Below are 17,270 nucleotides of genomic sequence, written 5' to 3'. Positions count from 1 at the left end.
ATTAATTTTATTTTGTAAAATTATTCATTTTATGTGTAAAATTATTCTGTTTATACTTCCTTTTTATTTTTTTATTTTTCTATACTTACTGTGGTTGTTATCTTGTTCTGTTTACAGCCCTAAAGAAGGCTAGAAACTCTAGCCGAAACGTTGGCACATTAAAATAAGTTAATCGAACTTATTTGTGTTTTTCATTGACCGCACCCCCAACCATCTTCTCCTCACTCATTTATTTATATCTAGCTACAGACCAATAAATAGCGTGTTGAGCAGCAATCTTTCGGTTGCTCAATTCATCATGAACAATACTTTTTTAATTTTGGGGTATAATTTTCGCATCGTAGGTTATTTTGTACATCGCTGCTTTGCTTTTTTAATAGTGCCACATCTGACAAAAAAAGTTTTGTTTATTTTAAATTAATAGAAATCATTGTTTTGTGAATTTATTTGGGCATATATCATATTAATTACAACTTTTACGAAGATAAACATTATAAACTACTTTATAACACATTAAACTAGCTTTAATGTGAGTCCTAACAGACATACGTCTAAGGGTTCCTGAGAAACAGTTTTTCATAAACCAAATATTTTTTCCTAACAATTATAAATCATTATTTTGTGAATTTATTTGGGCAAATATCATGTAAAATACAGATTTTACAAGGATAAAGGTTATAAACCATTAAACTATCTTTAATTTGAGTGCTGGCAGACATCTTTACGTCAAATGGATCCAAGGTTATCATAAACCAAAAGTTTTGTCTAAACAACTAGAAATCAACATCTTGATCATGAATTTAGTTTGGCAGATATTATGAAAACGATTATTCTTACTATAATGTCTTAAATAATCTTATCTACTATAAAATCAAACAAAAATGTTATGTTTTGCTCAAATGTTTATTTACTCACTAAAGGTATTACACAAAAAATACATAACCAAAAGAGATTTCTAAACATGTGTGTATCCGTCCCTACCACGGATATTACGGTAGATAATCCAATTGTTTCCTTACATTCAAATCGATATTCAATATACCACGCATACGATGATAAACTTATAAACCACTTTATAGCACGTTAAACCAGCTTTAATTTGAGTCTGAATAGATATTTATACCTCTGATGATTCCTGAGATATTCCCAAATTTTCTATGGCGCTAGTGCGCAGCTTAATATTGGTCATACCACAAGTGGAACGGTCTCCCCCGTTCCAATAATCCACTGGCGTGGCCAAGTCTACAACCTTAATTGGAAACCTCACCTACTTTATAATGCCAAAAGGCAATCCAAGGTATCCTCGTAACCAGCTGTACATATGGCACACCTAACCATATGTACGTACCAATTACCAATTTAAATCATATAGGACGGTACGAAAAAAAAAAAAAAGCTTAATGTTGGGGCTGCACTTAGTCCTCTACAGCCGTACAGTGAATTTATAGCAGTAGGAGCGTGGTAATGCACCTTTCTACCAACCCCCAGGTTGTCAGATCGAATCCCGGTCCCACCCGGGCTTTTATAAGTATAAAATAATCCATAAATTCACTTACAACCTCCCCCCGGGACTTGTGAGGCCCGTTAGCCAATGGGTGGTACTCACAAAAAAACAGGCGTGGGAGAGATGAACCCACCCTACGAAAAAACAATTCAAGAAACGGGCGATGTATTAGGATATACATCGTGCGAGAACTTAGACTTTCATGGTCTGTTGCCCATTTAATAATAATAATAATAGTAATAGGGAATACTGCCATACCAATTTACTTATAAAACGTTAAAAGGCTTTAAGTAAGTTTTATTAAAATTGTTAGAGCCGTTTTGGAGCATCGCCGTTGAAAAGAACACGATTTTTCGAAATTTCGCAAATACCATCCAATTTGGTACGCAGGCATCACAAACAGAAATCCACAGAAAAAAACAGCAGAAAAACCGGCCTATCTTCAAGAGATTATATATAATCAAATTATTATATTTTAATAATGTAGTTTTTCTTGTAATTTATTATTATTTTTTTTAGGTAGTTGTAAAACTCATAAACCTCCAAGCAGATTTTTTAAGTAAAAAGAAAAGTTTGTAGAATTTTATCTATTTAGATTTACTAAACCCCCAAGAAAAGTTTAGCTATTTCTTCAACAAAACGAATCCTGTTTTAACTTGATATTGGAATTTGGTGGGGGAACAAATCCGCCAAGTGGGCTTAGTGGTCCTTTTTAGCAATCCTTGGCGGCTACATAAGTTGCCGCCGCGCAATACGGTAGGAGTGCCAAGATTCATTTTTCGGGACCGCCGAAAAATAAATATTACTACACCAAGTGGGAATCGAACCCACAACGTTCCAAACCGAGTACACTGAGACCTACACCCCAACCCGTATGGCCGTCACGTCTCTTACGTGCTATCTTAATATACAAAATTCTAAAATCAAATGAATAGTTATGTTAGAACATAGAAACAAAAAATAATTGTGGAAACTTTTAACGAATAAATTTTTTACTTCTGGATATAAGAAACTCAACAAAGAAAGAAAATTTGAAATCCATTCTTTGTAAATGGGTATCGTGGTATATATCTAAATAAACTGCACTTTACTGTCAGTGGGCACCATAGTCGGGTAAAACTAGGTATTCTAAGTTAATATATAAGTACCTCTATAAATATGTTTGTTACAAAATTACTAAAATATACAACAATTAATCCAATAATGTTTATTGATTTTCTTAGTTAAGTATTAATGGTAGCAGTAATACTGGTAAGTAAATCAATAAACATTTCAGGCTTAAACGGCGTAAATTTCAGTGTGCAACAAACATATTTATGGATGTACCTATATATTAACTTGGAATAGCTATTTTTACCCCAATTGAAATAAATTCAAAATAAAAAAAATATCCATTGAAAATAAAAAAAAGAATCCATTCAAAGAAATTAGTTATTTCTGGGTTTAATTGCAATTTTACTACAATAAATGAATGGACTTGAAAAAAAAAAACTTGTTCATAAAAGATAACTTTCTTATACAAAGGTAACATGTTTCTAGTTTATTGAGTTTGAGATTTAATTCAACTTATTAGTAATTGTTTAAATATCATTAAATGACGTTAAGAACTTTTCATCGGTACCAGAACAGTTCAATTTTGTCATTGCAAGCAGTAACAATAAAGGTTACAAGTTGAATTATGTAGCTATTTTGCTTCTGATTTTCTTTTATTTCTTTTGTTTTTTTTTTATTTTAATGATTTATTTATATTATTTTTTTGAAAAACTGATGAAAATTTCTGCTCACTGAATTATCTCGAATAATGGGAAAATGTACATTTGTAGGAAAAAAAGTTAATGATTTATATAAAATGGCAACGCCATCATCTTATCTATTCTACTTTTACCAATTTTTTTTTAAATTTTTTTTCATAATTTATTTATTGTTATTTACAACTGTATAAAAATATATACAAGTAAGTTTGCTGTAGATGACATAGTGACAGGATACAAACACGTGGAGAATCTACCCATTGATAGAACTCAAATAACATTTCGAGAGGAGAAGATCTCGAGGCCATCTTCTTTTCAGACGTTTAGGAGGATTATTAGGTAAAGGAGAAGCCAGGTTAGAAACAACAAGGTTAGAAACAAGTGGATTTGGGAAGTTTATCATGGAAAGATTGGTATCTGGTTCTAGCCAAATCGACAACATATGGAATATTGAGGTCCTAATGGATGACTTGATTTGTGACAAAGTAAAGAGCATTAAGGATTTTGGACTGTAAGGATTGGATTCGGGAGGAATTTGATGGTTTAGTGAGGTTTATAAGAGTCATGTACATCAGCCTTTTTTAATGGATTGGCAGTTTAGACCGTTTGTCTAGTAAATGTTGTGATAGTCGGATTCGACGCAGTCTTATTGCAAACATTGATGAGGAAATAAATAATAAGCAGTGACTTAGAACATTTCTTAGTTTATAATTGTTGACATAATTATGAAAACTCTTTAAATTTTCTAACATTAACAATCACAGGACACTCTTGTACACACACCGACACCATAGCATCATGAAAACTTTCCCATCTGTTACTATCGATAATAAATACAAATCACTACAAGTTTCCTGTCTTTTGTCTTGTATGTGGATTCCATACCAGTCGTTTTTCCCTTTACCAATTCTATACTATTTTTATTGTGCTACATTTGTTTCGATCGAATCAATCCCAGAGGATTTGACAATGAATTCGTATATTTTAAAAAAAAACTTTTTCTGGTTAAATCAAAATTTTCATAGGATGCACCTTCTTTCCAAAATAATACCATGATTATGAACAGTAGTATAATGGTAATGAGGTTAAAAATTGCGACTAGGAATCAAATTGATTCCGTCTTCCTAAGTTATACTTTTAGGCTCCACTAGGAATGTTGGCATTGCATTGCTAGCCCTTAGCGGGGTATCCCATTCAACCTTAGCCTTCCGATTGTTTTCTCTGTAATAAGGCGTATTGACTCCCCTTTATGGTCTTGTGGAGGCTATTTTCCTCGCAACAAGTGAACAACGTTGATAGCTGTATTTCGTGAGATATCTTGAACATAAAACTTAGATTTTTTGGTAAGTATTATTTGGTTTAAGCATGTAAGTTTGCCAATATTAATTAGATTGCTAATAATTGTATTATTTTTTTAAAATATTTGATATTCATTTTCGCCAACACAATACTACATAATTATGTAATTATTTATTATAAGGTCATAAACTAACAACGCTCCCAATGTTTACACTATGGTTTATCATATAATGTATTTGTAAATTACAAATAATAACAAAGTATTTTGGAATCATACAACCAAGTCATGAAAAAAAATTGATAAAACCTGATTACGTCGAGTTGCGAGGGTGATAGAGAGCTGACCTGTGACTTTGGTAATGAGCCTCAATAGTCTCAGAGAAAAGTCTTGGACGGATTTTTTTTCTATATAATTTGGTTTTTAGATATTTAGTATCGTTAACCGCAAAATTAGGAAGGTGATTAAACTGTTTGTTTTTTCTTCGTAGATAATAAATTTTCATCAATGAAAATATAATTCAAAACATATTTACAAATATTACAAATGCTGAAACTGTATTCTAACTAACGGTCAGTTTTCCATGATTGTATAGTGATTGTAGGAAACATAACATGACTAACTATTATATAGTTTACCATAAAATGTTTATTTTCAGGTTACATTCTTAAAATTCTTTCCATCATATTTTCTTTCCTGCTTTTTCTGAGGGATATATTCTATTTATTATTTATTACATGTAAAAAATAAATAAGTATTTATAAGAATATCTATAATCTTAAACTATATCTTGTTCAGACACAACTTTCCGCCTAAGACCTCTTGCAGCTTCAGCGTTAGCAACATGAGCGAAGACAACTCTCCTAGGATAACAAGCTGCGTTTTGTCCTTGTTGCTTGTAGTCTTGGACTGGTCCTTGGTATGAGGCTTCAGGAATTGCATAAGACGCTGCGAATTGCTGATAGTCTTTCACGACACAGTTTGATGGAGTGGTGAAGTCATACGCAGCTTCTCCATCAAATGTTCCACAAATACCACGAATCTGGTTTCTATGGTGATTTGAGACAAAGAGAACTACACGACTGCCGTCATAGAATATCTGGAAGTCGTGATTCGGAAAATAAACTAAGACATTGTTTTGGCCATGGAAAGAATGAGCTTGGAATCGATGATCATAATTTTCCCATTTTGCAACTTTATCGTCGGATATTGGGATCATTTCTCCGTTCGCAGTGACTGTCACACCATCGTTTCCTGAAGGGCGCAGGCTCACAGAGTCGTCGCCAAGGAAAACTTGTACTTCCTGTAAGTACAAAAATAAACGCGTATTATTAAAAAATATACGTAAACACATCCCTGGAGAATTTAATATTTTAAAGAACCATACCTTCTTTTGAGAACCATATTCTTTTGCGATAACAGCGAAGTCTCTTAGATAATAAGAATAATATTCAGTCGATTCTTCGCTACTCTCTTGACTTTCTTTGGGGATAGTGTAGGCTAGCACGTGATATCCATCTCCAAAGTTGGAAGGGAATGATCGGTTGTTAAAAGTAGTCACAAATTTGGCGTCGAAGGCGCATGTGGCTGAAACAAAAATAATTTAATCAAACTTTTGTGTTTCATAATGACGTTAAGATACTAACATTATTCTGAATACAACATAATTATATTGTTTTTTTTATATTATTCAATGCATTATAATTGAAATATTTCCAACATACCATAAGGTTTAGTGCTATAGTAGTGCCGTGAATACAAGTAGAGTTGTTTGTAAGCAGGGTTGAACAGGAACGATCTATACTGATGAGGGAAAGGGACATAGTTATAGTCCGAGTAAAAGTATTGTGATACAAAGGAGGAGTTGAAATAACTATAATCTGGCGCGGCATTAAAAAAGAATTTGAATTGTCCTGGTTCGTTCTTGACTCCTGCGTATTGTTCACTGCTGTATTGATACCCTTGATGGCGTACAAAGCCATATCCTGCGTATAATAGTTTCTCGAATTCTTGAGGAATATTTTTGTATTTGAAGGTAACTTCATAACTATCGAGATCGTTAGCATATAAGCTAGCGTTGAGGCAGGCTGGTTGGACATAATTATTCTGCTGCATTTGACGTTGGCAAACGGCTGAGTATGGGCTGCGTCTGACATAGTTCTTCCTTTCTTCACTCTGCTCAAATTTTCCCTAAATAGTAAAAGAAATTACTTAATCATTTCTTTTATTATTTATATTTATTTTTTATAATAGCATTCGGCTTTAGAATACCTCAAAGGCAATATTGGAGTTCTCGTTGTCGTTAAAGTTTATTTGTCCCTCAACATACGATGTAGGATCAGATTCATAGGCCTCTTTGTAATTAAATACTGGAACCTGAGCGTCTTTGAAATCGACGTGGAAAGCAGCCTAGAAATGGGATAAGAAGTAAGAAGAAATAGTTCAAAGTTAATAAAAATATTATTATAAATTGATTCAAACATCTAACGTTCATTCACCTTAAATGGCTTAGCAGCATGTGATTCCTGGTATGGCGAGGCACTGAAATAAGCGAGGTACCGTGATTTCTCTGAGACAGGACTTTCAGCATGGGCAAAAGTGAACGCATATTGTCCCTTCTTTTGGTCGCCTTGGAAAGAAACAGAACTGTCAAATATGTATGCTTTTGCATCCTTGATACCTGAGTATACATTGGAGAACAGCTCTTCCACTCGATTATCCACAGATGATGGTTGTGCCAGGTTACTTGCGGATACCTTCGTCCTTTTTCCTTTAGCACTCATCAGGTTGACGTTCTTTTTATGCTGGCTTCCATATTCTTCTTGATCGTAATACAGTTTAAAGACAACCTTTTCTGTAGAACTGTGACGGGGATCGTAACTGATGGCATAGTAGTTGTTAGCCAAAGAGTGAACAAAGTCATGGTAAAAAGTAGATAAAATGTAGTCAGAATCAAATGTTTTCACAGCTTTATAGACCCGGAAGAAATCGGTGAAGTTGTTTTCACTTTGTGCTTCAACTCGGAAGGCATAACCGGTGTAATCTTCACCAAAATATTGTTGAAACTGCAAGAAAAATAAACACATGCATTTAATTTATTATTTAGAATCTAGCCAAATTACAATAACATATCAAGTTATGTTTCTTACATGTTTGGTCGATGCGATATGAACAGGACGTGCGTAGCTACCCTGGTTGTATGGCTTCAAATCATACAAAGGATGGTATGTAGTGAAGATGTTTGTACTTTGTTGGAAGATCTTTGGTTGCTCGTTGCTCTCACTGCTGTAAGGTTGAATGCTGGCCTGGAAGTATTGCTGAGGCCCATTAAACTCCAATTTGCCCTCGAACGGTACATAAAATTGAGTGTTCTTTGTAACGACAGTAAGGTACTTCTGATTGCTGTATGGAGCGACAAATCCATACTTGCCCTCCTTTTGGAAAGACCAACTGAAAACATAATTTTGAAATGCAGATATTTTTGAGAGATTTCAGGATTATAAATAATTTAGATCCAATAAAAACACGAAAATCTGTTAAAGCATAGAGTTGATTCATAAATATCATCAGTGTAAGTACATACGTGAATTTGTATGTCCCTTCTGTGTACGCCTCGTAAGGGACTTGATGATATTCATCCTTTTCCTCTTCACGCTGAAGATGGCCTTTAGCTTCCACATCTACTTGAAACAGATGTGGTGCAGAGAATGAATAAACGAACGGGAGTCCAGTTGCTAGAGGAAATCCAATTTCCACAGAGTATTGATTGTAGTATTTGGTATCATGATAGTTTACGCCATTTTGCAATTTCTCATGAATATCCTTGAAATCTGAATAGAAAAAAAAAATTATGAAGTAGAAAATTTTAACTTTCTGTGCATACTATAAATGAAAGAAATGAACCATACATTGTGGGAATTTTTCGATTGTGTGGTTATCAAAAGCGAAGAATTCTGGGAAACCCATGAATGAATGGTAGAAGTTTCCTTCTACCTTCACTGGTTCGTCGTGCCTTTCATTCAGTGTTTCGACAATTTTTTGGTAAGAGAATTCTGATTGTTGTCCTTGTTTCGGTTGTGACATTCCGTGTTTGTGGCCTGGTCCCTTTTGATGGCTTCCTAAGCCCAATCGTCCGAAGAGAAGGTTCAATAATTCTTCAGAGCTTGAAGACATGAAAGAGTACTAAAAAATATGTAAAACAAACGTTTTAAGAAGAATAAATCTTATATAGAATTACGTATATGATGGTGTATGTAGGTACTCACTGTTTGTGGCTCGTGGATGTAGCCTCCTATTTTTCGTTGAAGGCTAAACAGTACAGAGCTTGGGAAGTAGCCGTCGTACTGTTGGAGGTAAGTGAAGTACTGCTGGTACTCTAAAGTGTTATATTCCTGGGATACGTAGGATTTAATATAATTTTGTGGGTACTCATAGCCATAGATTTTGGTAGTTAGTAGATTGGCTGCCGAACGAGCATTTTTAGTACTGCAAATTAATTATTAATTAACAGATGCATTATTGAATGTTGTAATTAAATAAAAAGGTACTTACAATTCCGGAGAGGAATAATAATCCCCAGTTGCTGCGCTCTCAATGGCTGATTTGACAGCGGCATTCACGTGCTCGCTGTGATCATAATTTGTCTGTTCAGCCATACGTTGAAGCATTTGAGCGGGTGGATTAGTCTTCATCAGCTGCATCACTGCTGCTACCCTCACTGCAGCAACGTCTCCTTGATTCTGGTAGATCCTATATAAAATATTACGAGCAGTATTGGGGTGCACTTTAATCATATCTCCCAAATATGCAATCATAACCAGTCGTTGGAAATCAGATACGGGGTATTTTCTTTCCAGGTATGGTTCATAAAAATAAAAAACATCAGGATGACCGGTATTAGCAAGAGCTCTAATGAAAGTTGAAGTTTTGGGAGAGTCCTCTTGTTCAATAGCGCTCTTTAGCTGTGAGCCAAAGTATGGTAAATATTTTTCCGAAACTGCTCCATGGTAATTCGAAGCCTGGGATCCAGTTAGGTGGATCGCATAACGATGGTGTGCACTTTCACTGTCTACTAGGGACCTCCTCAACAGATCACTAAATGTAAGTACAGCACTACCGTTGACGTACTTTTGCTCTTTTACTTGAGCGCTCTTCACGAAACTCTATAATTTGTAAGATAGTTAAGTTAATATAACTTAAAAAAAACAACATATTTATAAGACAATATTTAAAAGTACTTACAAAAAAGGTATCCATATAGTCATATGTTGGATAGCGTGCGGACTTGGATAAAACTGAAATTACTTTTGCTGCTTCCTGTCCTCTCACCTTACCAGCCTTGACCCATTGAATAATGGTTAGCAAACATGGTCCTGTTCCCGCTTCCGCCACAGAATCTCGGTAGGCTTGCCTGAATAAAAACAAACATTAAGATTCTACCAAATGTAGATAATATTAATTACTTTCGAATACTTACCAAGTTCTATAATAAGTATACGAGTCTTGATTTGACGACCCTTGAGTCTTTTCTTCTGGGTAATACAACTTATCAGTTGCCAACGTTAATTGTTTCGAGTTCGAACCGGCTACTAAGTTTGTTAACATTGAATAAGAAGTTAATACGTTATCTTTTTGATAGTTGTTTGGATTTTGAAGGTATTTTCCAATCTTCCTTGCCATTTGTACAATTTGATCCACCGACTGTTCTTTTTCTGAGCGCTGATCAAGTAAGAATTCGATCTGTGGCGCCTCATTCATTTGAGGTTGTGGAGGAAGATATTCTTCGCTAGAGCTGATTGATGAACTCTCACTAGAGGATGAAGAGCTTGAGGACGAAGAAGCTCCTTGTCTAATTGGGTTATACCTGTTTTCCTCAGACGAACTACTAGAGCTAGTTGATTCGCTTGAACTGCTGTTGGGTCGAGGGGGAGGTGTTGCTGATCTTGTTTTTCTCTTCAAATCTTGATTTCTTTCTTCCCTGTTCGAAGAAGAGCTAGAGGAAGAACTCGAGGATGAAGAAACATCTTGTCTAGTTTTACTAATTAGAGGTGTTGCTGATCTTGCATTTGTTTTGAGACCTCCTTGATTCCAATCATTTTCTTCACTGCTCGAAGACGAAGAAGATGAAGAAGAGGATGAAGATGAATCAGAACCTTCGCTACTATCACCATTTTGTGGATATCCATATTCATATTCGTAGCCCAAATTATTAAACGCCTTAGGACTATTTATGGTCAGGTCTGAACCTTTGTAGGGCACTACCATATCCAGAGTAAGATTCATGCGGCTAGCTACTATTCCTTTCTGACTGTTATACATATGAGGAGCGAGGAGTACCTTTTCTGTTGTTACTGATGACTGAATGGTATACTTGTCCAGGTTTCCTGAGAGAACAATTCGGCTTTGGGAAGCTCTCTGAAATCAAATAAGAAATTCTGAATTTTCTTTTTAGGAAGTCTGGTAAGTCAATTTCAATAGGTTTTTAACCTCAAAAAATTTATTGAAATAAGAAATTATTTTCTAATACTCCTCAAAACTAATCATTCGATAAAGACTTTTTAAAACTTCCGAAATATACTCACGGAAAGGAAATTTCCCATTTGATTGGTTCCAGCATTCCATCCTTCATGGCCATTAAATCCGTAACGATATACCATGTGCTTGTTACTAGAAGAGAAGTTCCTGGTTTTGAGAACATTGTAGAACTTTTCATTACCATCTATATTCAAATGAGTGAAAGATGGAAGTTCTGGCTGGCTTTGGACAATATATGCAGGTATATCTGATATTTCGTAGATGGTTTCATACTCTCCGTTTATCGAGTCCTGGTAAAAAAAAGGTTTGTGTCAGGAGAGCATTGCGGATTAAATGAATATATTCTAATTATTGACACTCAGTTACCTCCATTGTTTTGTAGATACCAGTTTGTTGTTGGCCCTTTGGAACATCGTTTATTTTGGACTTCTTCAAATTTTGACCTTGCACATCAACCTGAAATTGACTGGTAATACTCTTACACATGTTGATTTCCCAAGTAGAAGCATTTTTATCTACTATTAATTTGTCGAACTGTAATATAATAAAATAATTATTAATAGAGAATGAGGGATGTCATAAAAAATATATATTAATAATTACAGAGTACTGATTTATGTTTTGAAGCATCGAATAATATTGTTAGTATATAAATATATTGTATTTTAGCTGAACATAATGAATACCTTTAGTCGATTCTTGCTTATTAAAAAATGTAACAATCATCATTATTCAGCAGTTAATATATAAAATATTTTACATTTAAAAATTCGTAAACTAAGATATACCAATACAGAGCATTGATATATGTAACATTACTCACCACTCCATTCTTTAAATAGATTTGGAACACAGCATACTTTAGCGGGAAGGGTTTTAAGTTTAGCTGAGAAGGATGGATAGGTGTAGTCCAGCCATCGCTGAGATGTTGGTTTATGTCTGCGTACTTGGGTTCTACGACCTATACAAAATACTGTAAGCTGTCTTTCCCTCGTCAAATATACTATTTTCAAACAACAATACTTATCTGGAGAGTCAATTTGTTTTCTGATTGGGGATAAACGTGAAGCTTTCCATGAACGGTGATCCCTGAATATTGGTCTGCCACTTGGTGTAGACCAACGCGTGTCATACTTTCGAAGTTATAGACGTACTCCTTTCCTGTAATCCAGCCTAGAGGGGATGCAGTTGTTTAGTACAAACTTTGTTAGATCACAAATAACAATAATTTATAGTGTGCACTTACCATTGTCGGCCGCCGCCAGACCCGCTGCAACATAGAGTATATTTACTAATTTGTTTGAACAAAATATTATTTAAAAGATTAAGTATACTAAATAAATTTATCAACTTGATGAATCTATTTCTTGGTATGTTTCAGCCTTAGAAGGTAATGAGATGAAAACTTGATTTAGATGAGTGCTCAACTTTGGCTTAAGGCACTAGAAAGTAATGATTTCAAACAATAAAATTTTATTTTCCTGTTGCGATAATAATGTGAAAATGTTTAGGATTTCACGAGGCACTAATAACGAATATATACTTTTTTTCCAGTAATACAACAGTTTAACATAATATAACAAATGTATAAAACTGAATATATACGCGATTTCGATCGGTTTGCTGTCCCTGATTTTTGGTATTTTAACCTCTGTCTATTTCTCCATTTTTCTCCTATAGGCAATTATAAGATTTATTCATAGTTGGCATTTATATCTTTTTTTGTTACTGTTAAGAACGCGAAACCTGTTTCCACAATGAATAAAACAGCTTAACATGAGAGAAAACCACTTTATTAGAAAAAATGTTGTGCTGGCCAAGATCATTGGCCTGCCTTATACACACCATACTTATGACTAGTGAAGCACAAATATTTATAATCCTATTAATAAAAATAGTCACAGCACATTTCTTCTAAAATGTCACATTATAAAAATGTATACATTGTGTACATGAATGATACACGATTTATTTTTTTTCCTTTTTATTATTTCTTTCCTTACACATTTTTCCAGCTTTTTATTGCTTTTAAAGTATGTTTAATTTGCCTAATATTTCAATTCTACAAAATTTTCTCTCTTTTTACTTCCATTAATCACACAAGTAAATTTAAGTTAAAGTATAAAAGAATATAGCCATATAGATATAGGATATTATTTTACTTTGTGTTTAAAAAAAACCCTGCGAAGTCGATTGTTTACTATCAGTACTTCATGCCAGTCTATTCTATCTAAAAAGTTTCTGTGATATCCCATACCATATATCCGCTTTAAATCTGAAATTCAGTTTCATGCAACTTTTCCTTTTTGCGCTAAGCTGTCTCTACACAGACTTTGTGAACTTGCGAAGACTTTTCGAAACTAGGTTGTATGGACTAGAGAAACCTCAAAAGGTAACAAAATCTCGAATTGGAAAATTTGCACGATGTTAATACTTTACCTTCCTATGTATTTAATGTATAGATAAGTAAGTAAAAAATGAAGTCTAATGCCAGAGTATGCCTTGAATCAATTTTGATACTTTGTTTTTAGATGAGTAGTTAATTTTAAAACCTAGACGTTGTTTTAGTTCCAGTGTTAGAAGATACAATTTTGGAACAATTATCTGTACATATACATACATTTTGAAGAGCAAAACTTTTTATTTAAAAGTATTTATTCCAGTACATAACCTCTATGGAGAAATATCGCATTTATACAAGCATGCCACCATAATGTTTTATTATAGTTTTAAATTCAGGTCAGCACATACATTTTCATTTATAGACTTAATTTTCAAGCAATCAGCTTTGATTTAACTTATTAAAATTAGGATATCTATATGAATAATATTAAAAGATCTAAATTGCTAGTAAACAACAAAATACAGCAAGTATTGCTTACCACAGGCCAAGAGAAGAGCCAAAGACCACAGCATCCTAGAATGCTAACAGTCCCAGAGTAGAGTGACAGTGTGCCGTAGTTGCCTGATATTTATACATGGCAAAATTGCAGCTCAGCACTTTATTTCCTGACTACAGCCGACTCTGTTTGGTATTATCGCGATATATGGAAAAAAAAACCGCGAATCTTGGCAAAAAACAACCCGTGATGCAACATCCGCTGCGAGATATTTAAAGTATAATAATGTCAATTAAATGAATAATAATGTTAAAATATCAATATTGCATCAATCACACAATGAACATAATAATAAAAGTTCACAAGTGTCACTACAGCTTGAATATGTGCCACGCTTTTTGGATAAACTAGTCGCTGATCGACCTCAATAACTTCCTAATTGTCCTTATTAGGTTTTAAAAGATCACAATATTTTAAATCTCTCTCTATATATAAAAGAGAGCTGTTGAATATTTGTCCTCGATAGACTTGGTTATTACTGGACCGATTTACGTGGGGCTTTTTGCTATATGTTCAATTTCACAGTGGGAAAGTTTAAAGATGATAAAATCATGAGATTTTTGAATAGAAAAAAATTTATGAACAGAATTAAGCATAAGGCTCGGAGTAAAGTTTTTTCAGAAAAAAGAAAACCATATTCGTTTTCAGGGTTGTCTCTGCTAAATACCATTTTTGGAAGAAATTAAAAAAAATTCATTTTTCACTTCGATTCCATCCGTGCATTTTTTTTTTCTTCCCACCGTCGACTATTTTTCACATAATCGTTAATAACTCCACTCCCTTTTATCCGATGGTCACGTTCATAAAACCGTTGGAAAGCTGAATGTCTGCTCCTATAGCAGAAATCGAAGAAAAAGTGAAATTTGATGCTTTTTTGAGGGAAAAATGTGGGTTTTAGGTGAGGGGAAGAAATTCTCACGTTTTATTTTATATCTCCGGTTCTAATTTGTTTAATTAGACCCGCTTTGTGCCTTTTGGTGCAGTTTCTAGAGCCCTAAAAAACTGCCAAGTTTGGTCTAGATCGGTCGAGCAGTAATGAAGTTATTTCCATTTTATAGATTTTTAAAAAGAAATCTAAGGTCCGATGTATGACGAATATTTTGGACTAAAAAAATTTATTTTCCGATTTTTCCGAAAATTCGTAAATACTTTTTTCACTCCATAAAATCTTTTACCACACTTTGTATAGTAACTCCGTTTGAATTTTTTCAATATTTTGAAAATTACGAGGCACAGAAATAGTTTTTCTTTAAAAACTATTTATATTTTAGGTAGTATATACATGAAAAATAAAATTGCTTCAAAGAAGAAAAACAAAATCACCAAAATCGGACCAGTATTAAGGATGATACAGCAAAGTTAGTCGTATTCAATTACATAACCATGGCTACCGTCTTATCAGAGCATTTTCTCTATCTCTATCTCTATTTCGCCGTGAGAAGGTTTAAAGAATATGAAATCCCGAGATTTTTGAGTAGAACGAAAATTTCGGAAAAAAAAATTTTATTTTCCGATTTTTCCGGAATTTCGTATATAGGGGTTTCTGGAGGTGCTGAAAACGGATATCAACATTGTTTCACTCCTGAAAAATCTTTTACCGCACTTAGTATAGTAACTCCATCTGATTTAAAGCTAGATTGAAAGCTAATCGTTTTCAAATACGTAACCATGGCTACCGTCTTATCACAGCATCATCTCTTCTCTGTATATATGAAAGAGAGCTGTCGAATCTTTGTCCTCTGTAGACTTTATTACTGGAGCGATTCACAAGGGGTATTTAACTAAATTTGTTCACAATGAACTTATGAATTATTGGGCCGATTTACTTGGAGGTTATTTATTTTTTATTTTTAAATACTAATTTTCACTACAAAAAACTCGTTTACCACTCTTCCACATTTCATTCGGTCTGTTTACGTGCATTTCTTTTTTTAAATGTTCCATTTCGCCATCGGAATATTTAAAGATAATGAAATCCTCGAAAAAAAATATTTTGAAGAAAATTGAGAGTTTAAAATAATAAAATGAATTAGTGGATTTTTTTAAACTCCCAAAAAATATTTTACCAATTTGAAATGCCAATCAGTCTCATATAGTACTAAGACTGAATGAAGCACAGTGAGAGTTTTATTTCAAAACTATATATGTTACTGAATCTTAATGTTACTTATTATTATTATTATCTTTACTAAAACCACTGCAAAGTATGGTGTAGATTCGTTGAGTAATGTTGAAGCTATTAATATTTTTGTAAAAAAATTATGTTTGCAACTTTATAGCATGTATTGGTTAATTTATGTTACCAAAACATAATAGTAAAGTAATGCATAATGTTTAATTTTAAGTAAAAAATATAATGAACTTTAAGAAACTATTGATTATATTCATTAAATATAGTCCTCAAATTTACAGCTTATACCGCTGGTACCAACCGATATGCCATTTATTTCAACCTTTCTTTCATGAGATGCTAAGAACGAATATCATCGAATATATTGGATCAATTTATGTCACCAAATCATAATAATAAAGTATATGTGTATGTTTAATTTAACTAAATACATAAATCTATAACAAACTATCAATTGGGTTCATTAAATCTATATACACCCTCAAATATAGCAATAGCGAAGCATTGCCGGGTCAGCTAGTATAATAATATTAGATATATTTATAAACATATTAAAAACATTTGTTTGGCTTGGGTAATGCTTAGGTGCGCGGATCGACTAGGAATGAACAATATTTTAAAAAAAATTTATTTTAATCATTTTTTATAACTCAAAAACATCAATCCATGAACATTAATGAATGTAAAACTTCAGAACAGTTTCCTCAATGTAATCATTACTACTTTTACTGAACTCCTAGCTTCACAATAAAACTTACTATTTTATGATTTAGGTTCAAATAATAATTTGGATTTTACTACATCTAACTAAATAAAAATCACTATTTTAATCAGACATATATTTTGATAAATATTTGTTCATTAAACTATTAATTTATTTTGATAGATTACTCTAACTGTCTAAATGTTATAATAATAACAATATTCGAATATTGATATACCTTTATTTGTCCATTGCTTCAAAAATAAAAACAGAATTGTTTTTCTGTGTTTGTTACTTAAAGGAAGTTAAGTCTAAAAATTTGTGCTTTCGTACTGGCGTTTGTTAAGTGTAATATGTGCCTTACGTTGTAGTAGAGGCTGTTTAAGTGTAATAAGTGCCTTACGTTGTAGTAGAGGCTGTTTAAGTGTAATAAGTGCCTTACGTTGTAGT

General features: G+C 33.3%; 1 protein-coding gene across 2 annotated transcripts in view; it reads right to left on the bottom strand.

Moving 5' to 3' along the window:
• Positions 1–5,177: 5,177 nt before the first annotated feature.
• Positions 5,178–17,270, bottom strand: part of LOC106690546 (vitellogenin-2) — a 14,258-nt gene continuing 2,165 nt past the window's right edge. Inside the window, exons 1-18 of one of the 2 annotated variants that reach the window (XM_067051346.1) lie at positions 13,969–14,064; positions 12,333–12,356; positions 12,116–12,259; positions 11,910–12,049; positions 11,453–11,620; positions 11,134–11,376; positions 10,029–10,966; positions 9,794–9,962; positions 9,104–9,714; positions 8,818–9,037; positions 8,461–8,734; positions 8,136–8,382; positions 7,702–8,002; positions 7,051–7,617; positions 6,824–6,961; positions 6,277–6,742; positions 5,940–6,139; positions 5,178–5,855 (exon numbers count right to left, since the gene is read on the bottom strand). In XM_067051346.1, coding sequence (XP_066907447.1) covers positions 5,331–5,855; positions 5,940–6,139; positions 6,277–6,742; positions 6,824–6,961; positions 7,051–7,617; positions 7,702–8,002; positions 8,136–8,382; positions 8,461–8,734; positions 8,818–9,037; positions 9,104–9,714; positions 9,794–9,962; positions 10,029–10,966; positions 11,134–11,376; positions 11,453–11,620; positions 11,910–12,049; positions 12,116–12,259; positions 12,333–12,356; positions 13,969–14,002 — 5,409 coding nt within the window. In that variant the 5' untranslated portion in view covers positions 14,003–14,064 and the 3' untranslated portion in view covers positions 5,178–5,330. Of the gene's footprint in view, positions 5,856–5,939; positions 6,140–6,276; positions 6,743–6,823; positions 6,962–7,050; positions 7,618–7,701; positions 8,003–8,135; positions 8,383–8,460; positions 8,735–8,817; positions 9,038–9,103; positions 9,715–9,793; positions 9,963–10,028; positions 10,967–11,133; positions 11,377–11,452; positions 11,621–11,909; positions 12,050–12,115; positions 12,260–12,332; positions 12,357–13,968; positions 14,065–17,270 lie in introns of those variants that run through there. The other variant, XM_067051345.1, reaches the window with a different exon arrangement.

Source organism: Halyomorpha halys, unplaced genomic scaffold (assembly GCF_000696795.3).
Source record: "Halyomorpha halys isolate HHAL.00 unplaced genomic scaffold, Hhal_1.1 Scaffold1755.1, whole genome shotgun sequence".
In the NCBI taxonomy this organism is placed as follows: Eukaryota; Metazoa; Arthropoda; class Insecta; order Hemiptera; family Pentatomidae; genus Halyomorpha; species Halyomorpha halys.
The sequence above is the reverse complement of the archived record's forward strand: the minus strand, read 5'-3'. Positions and strand labels throughout refer to the sequence as shown.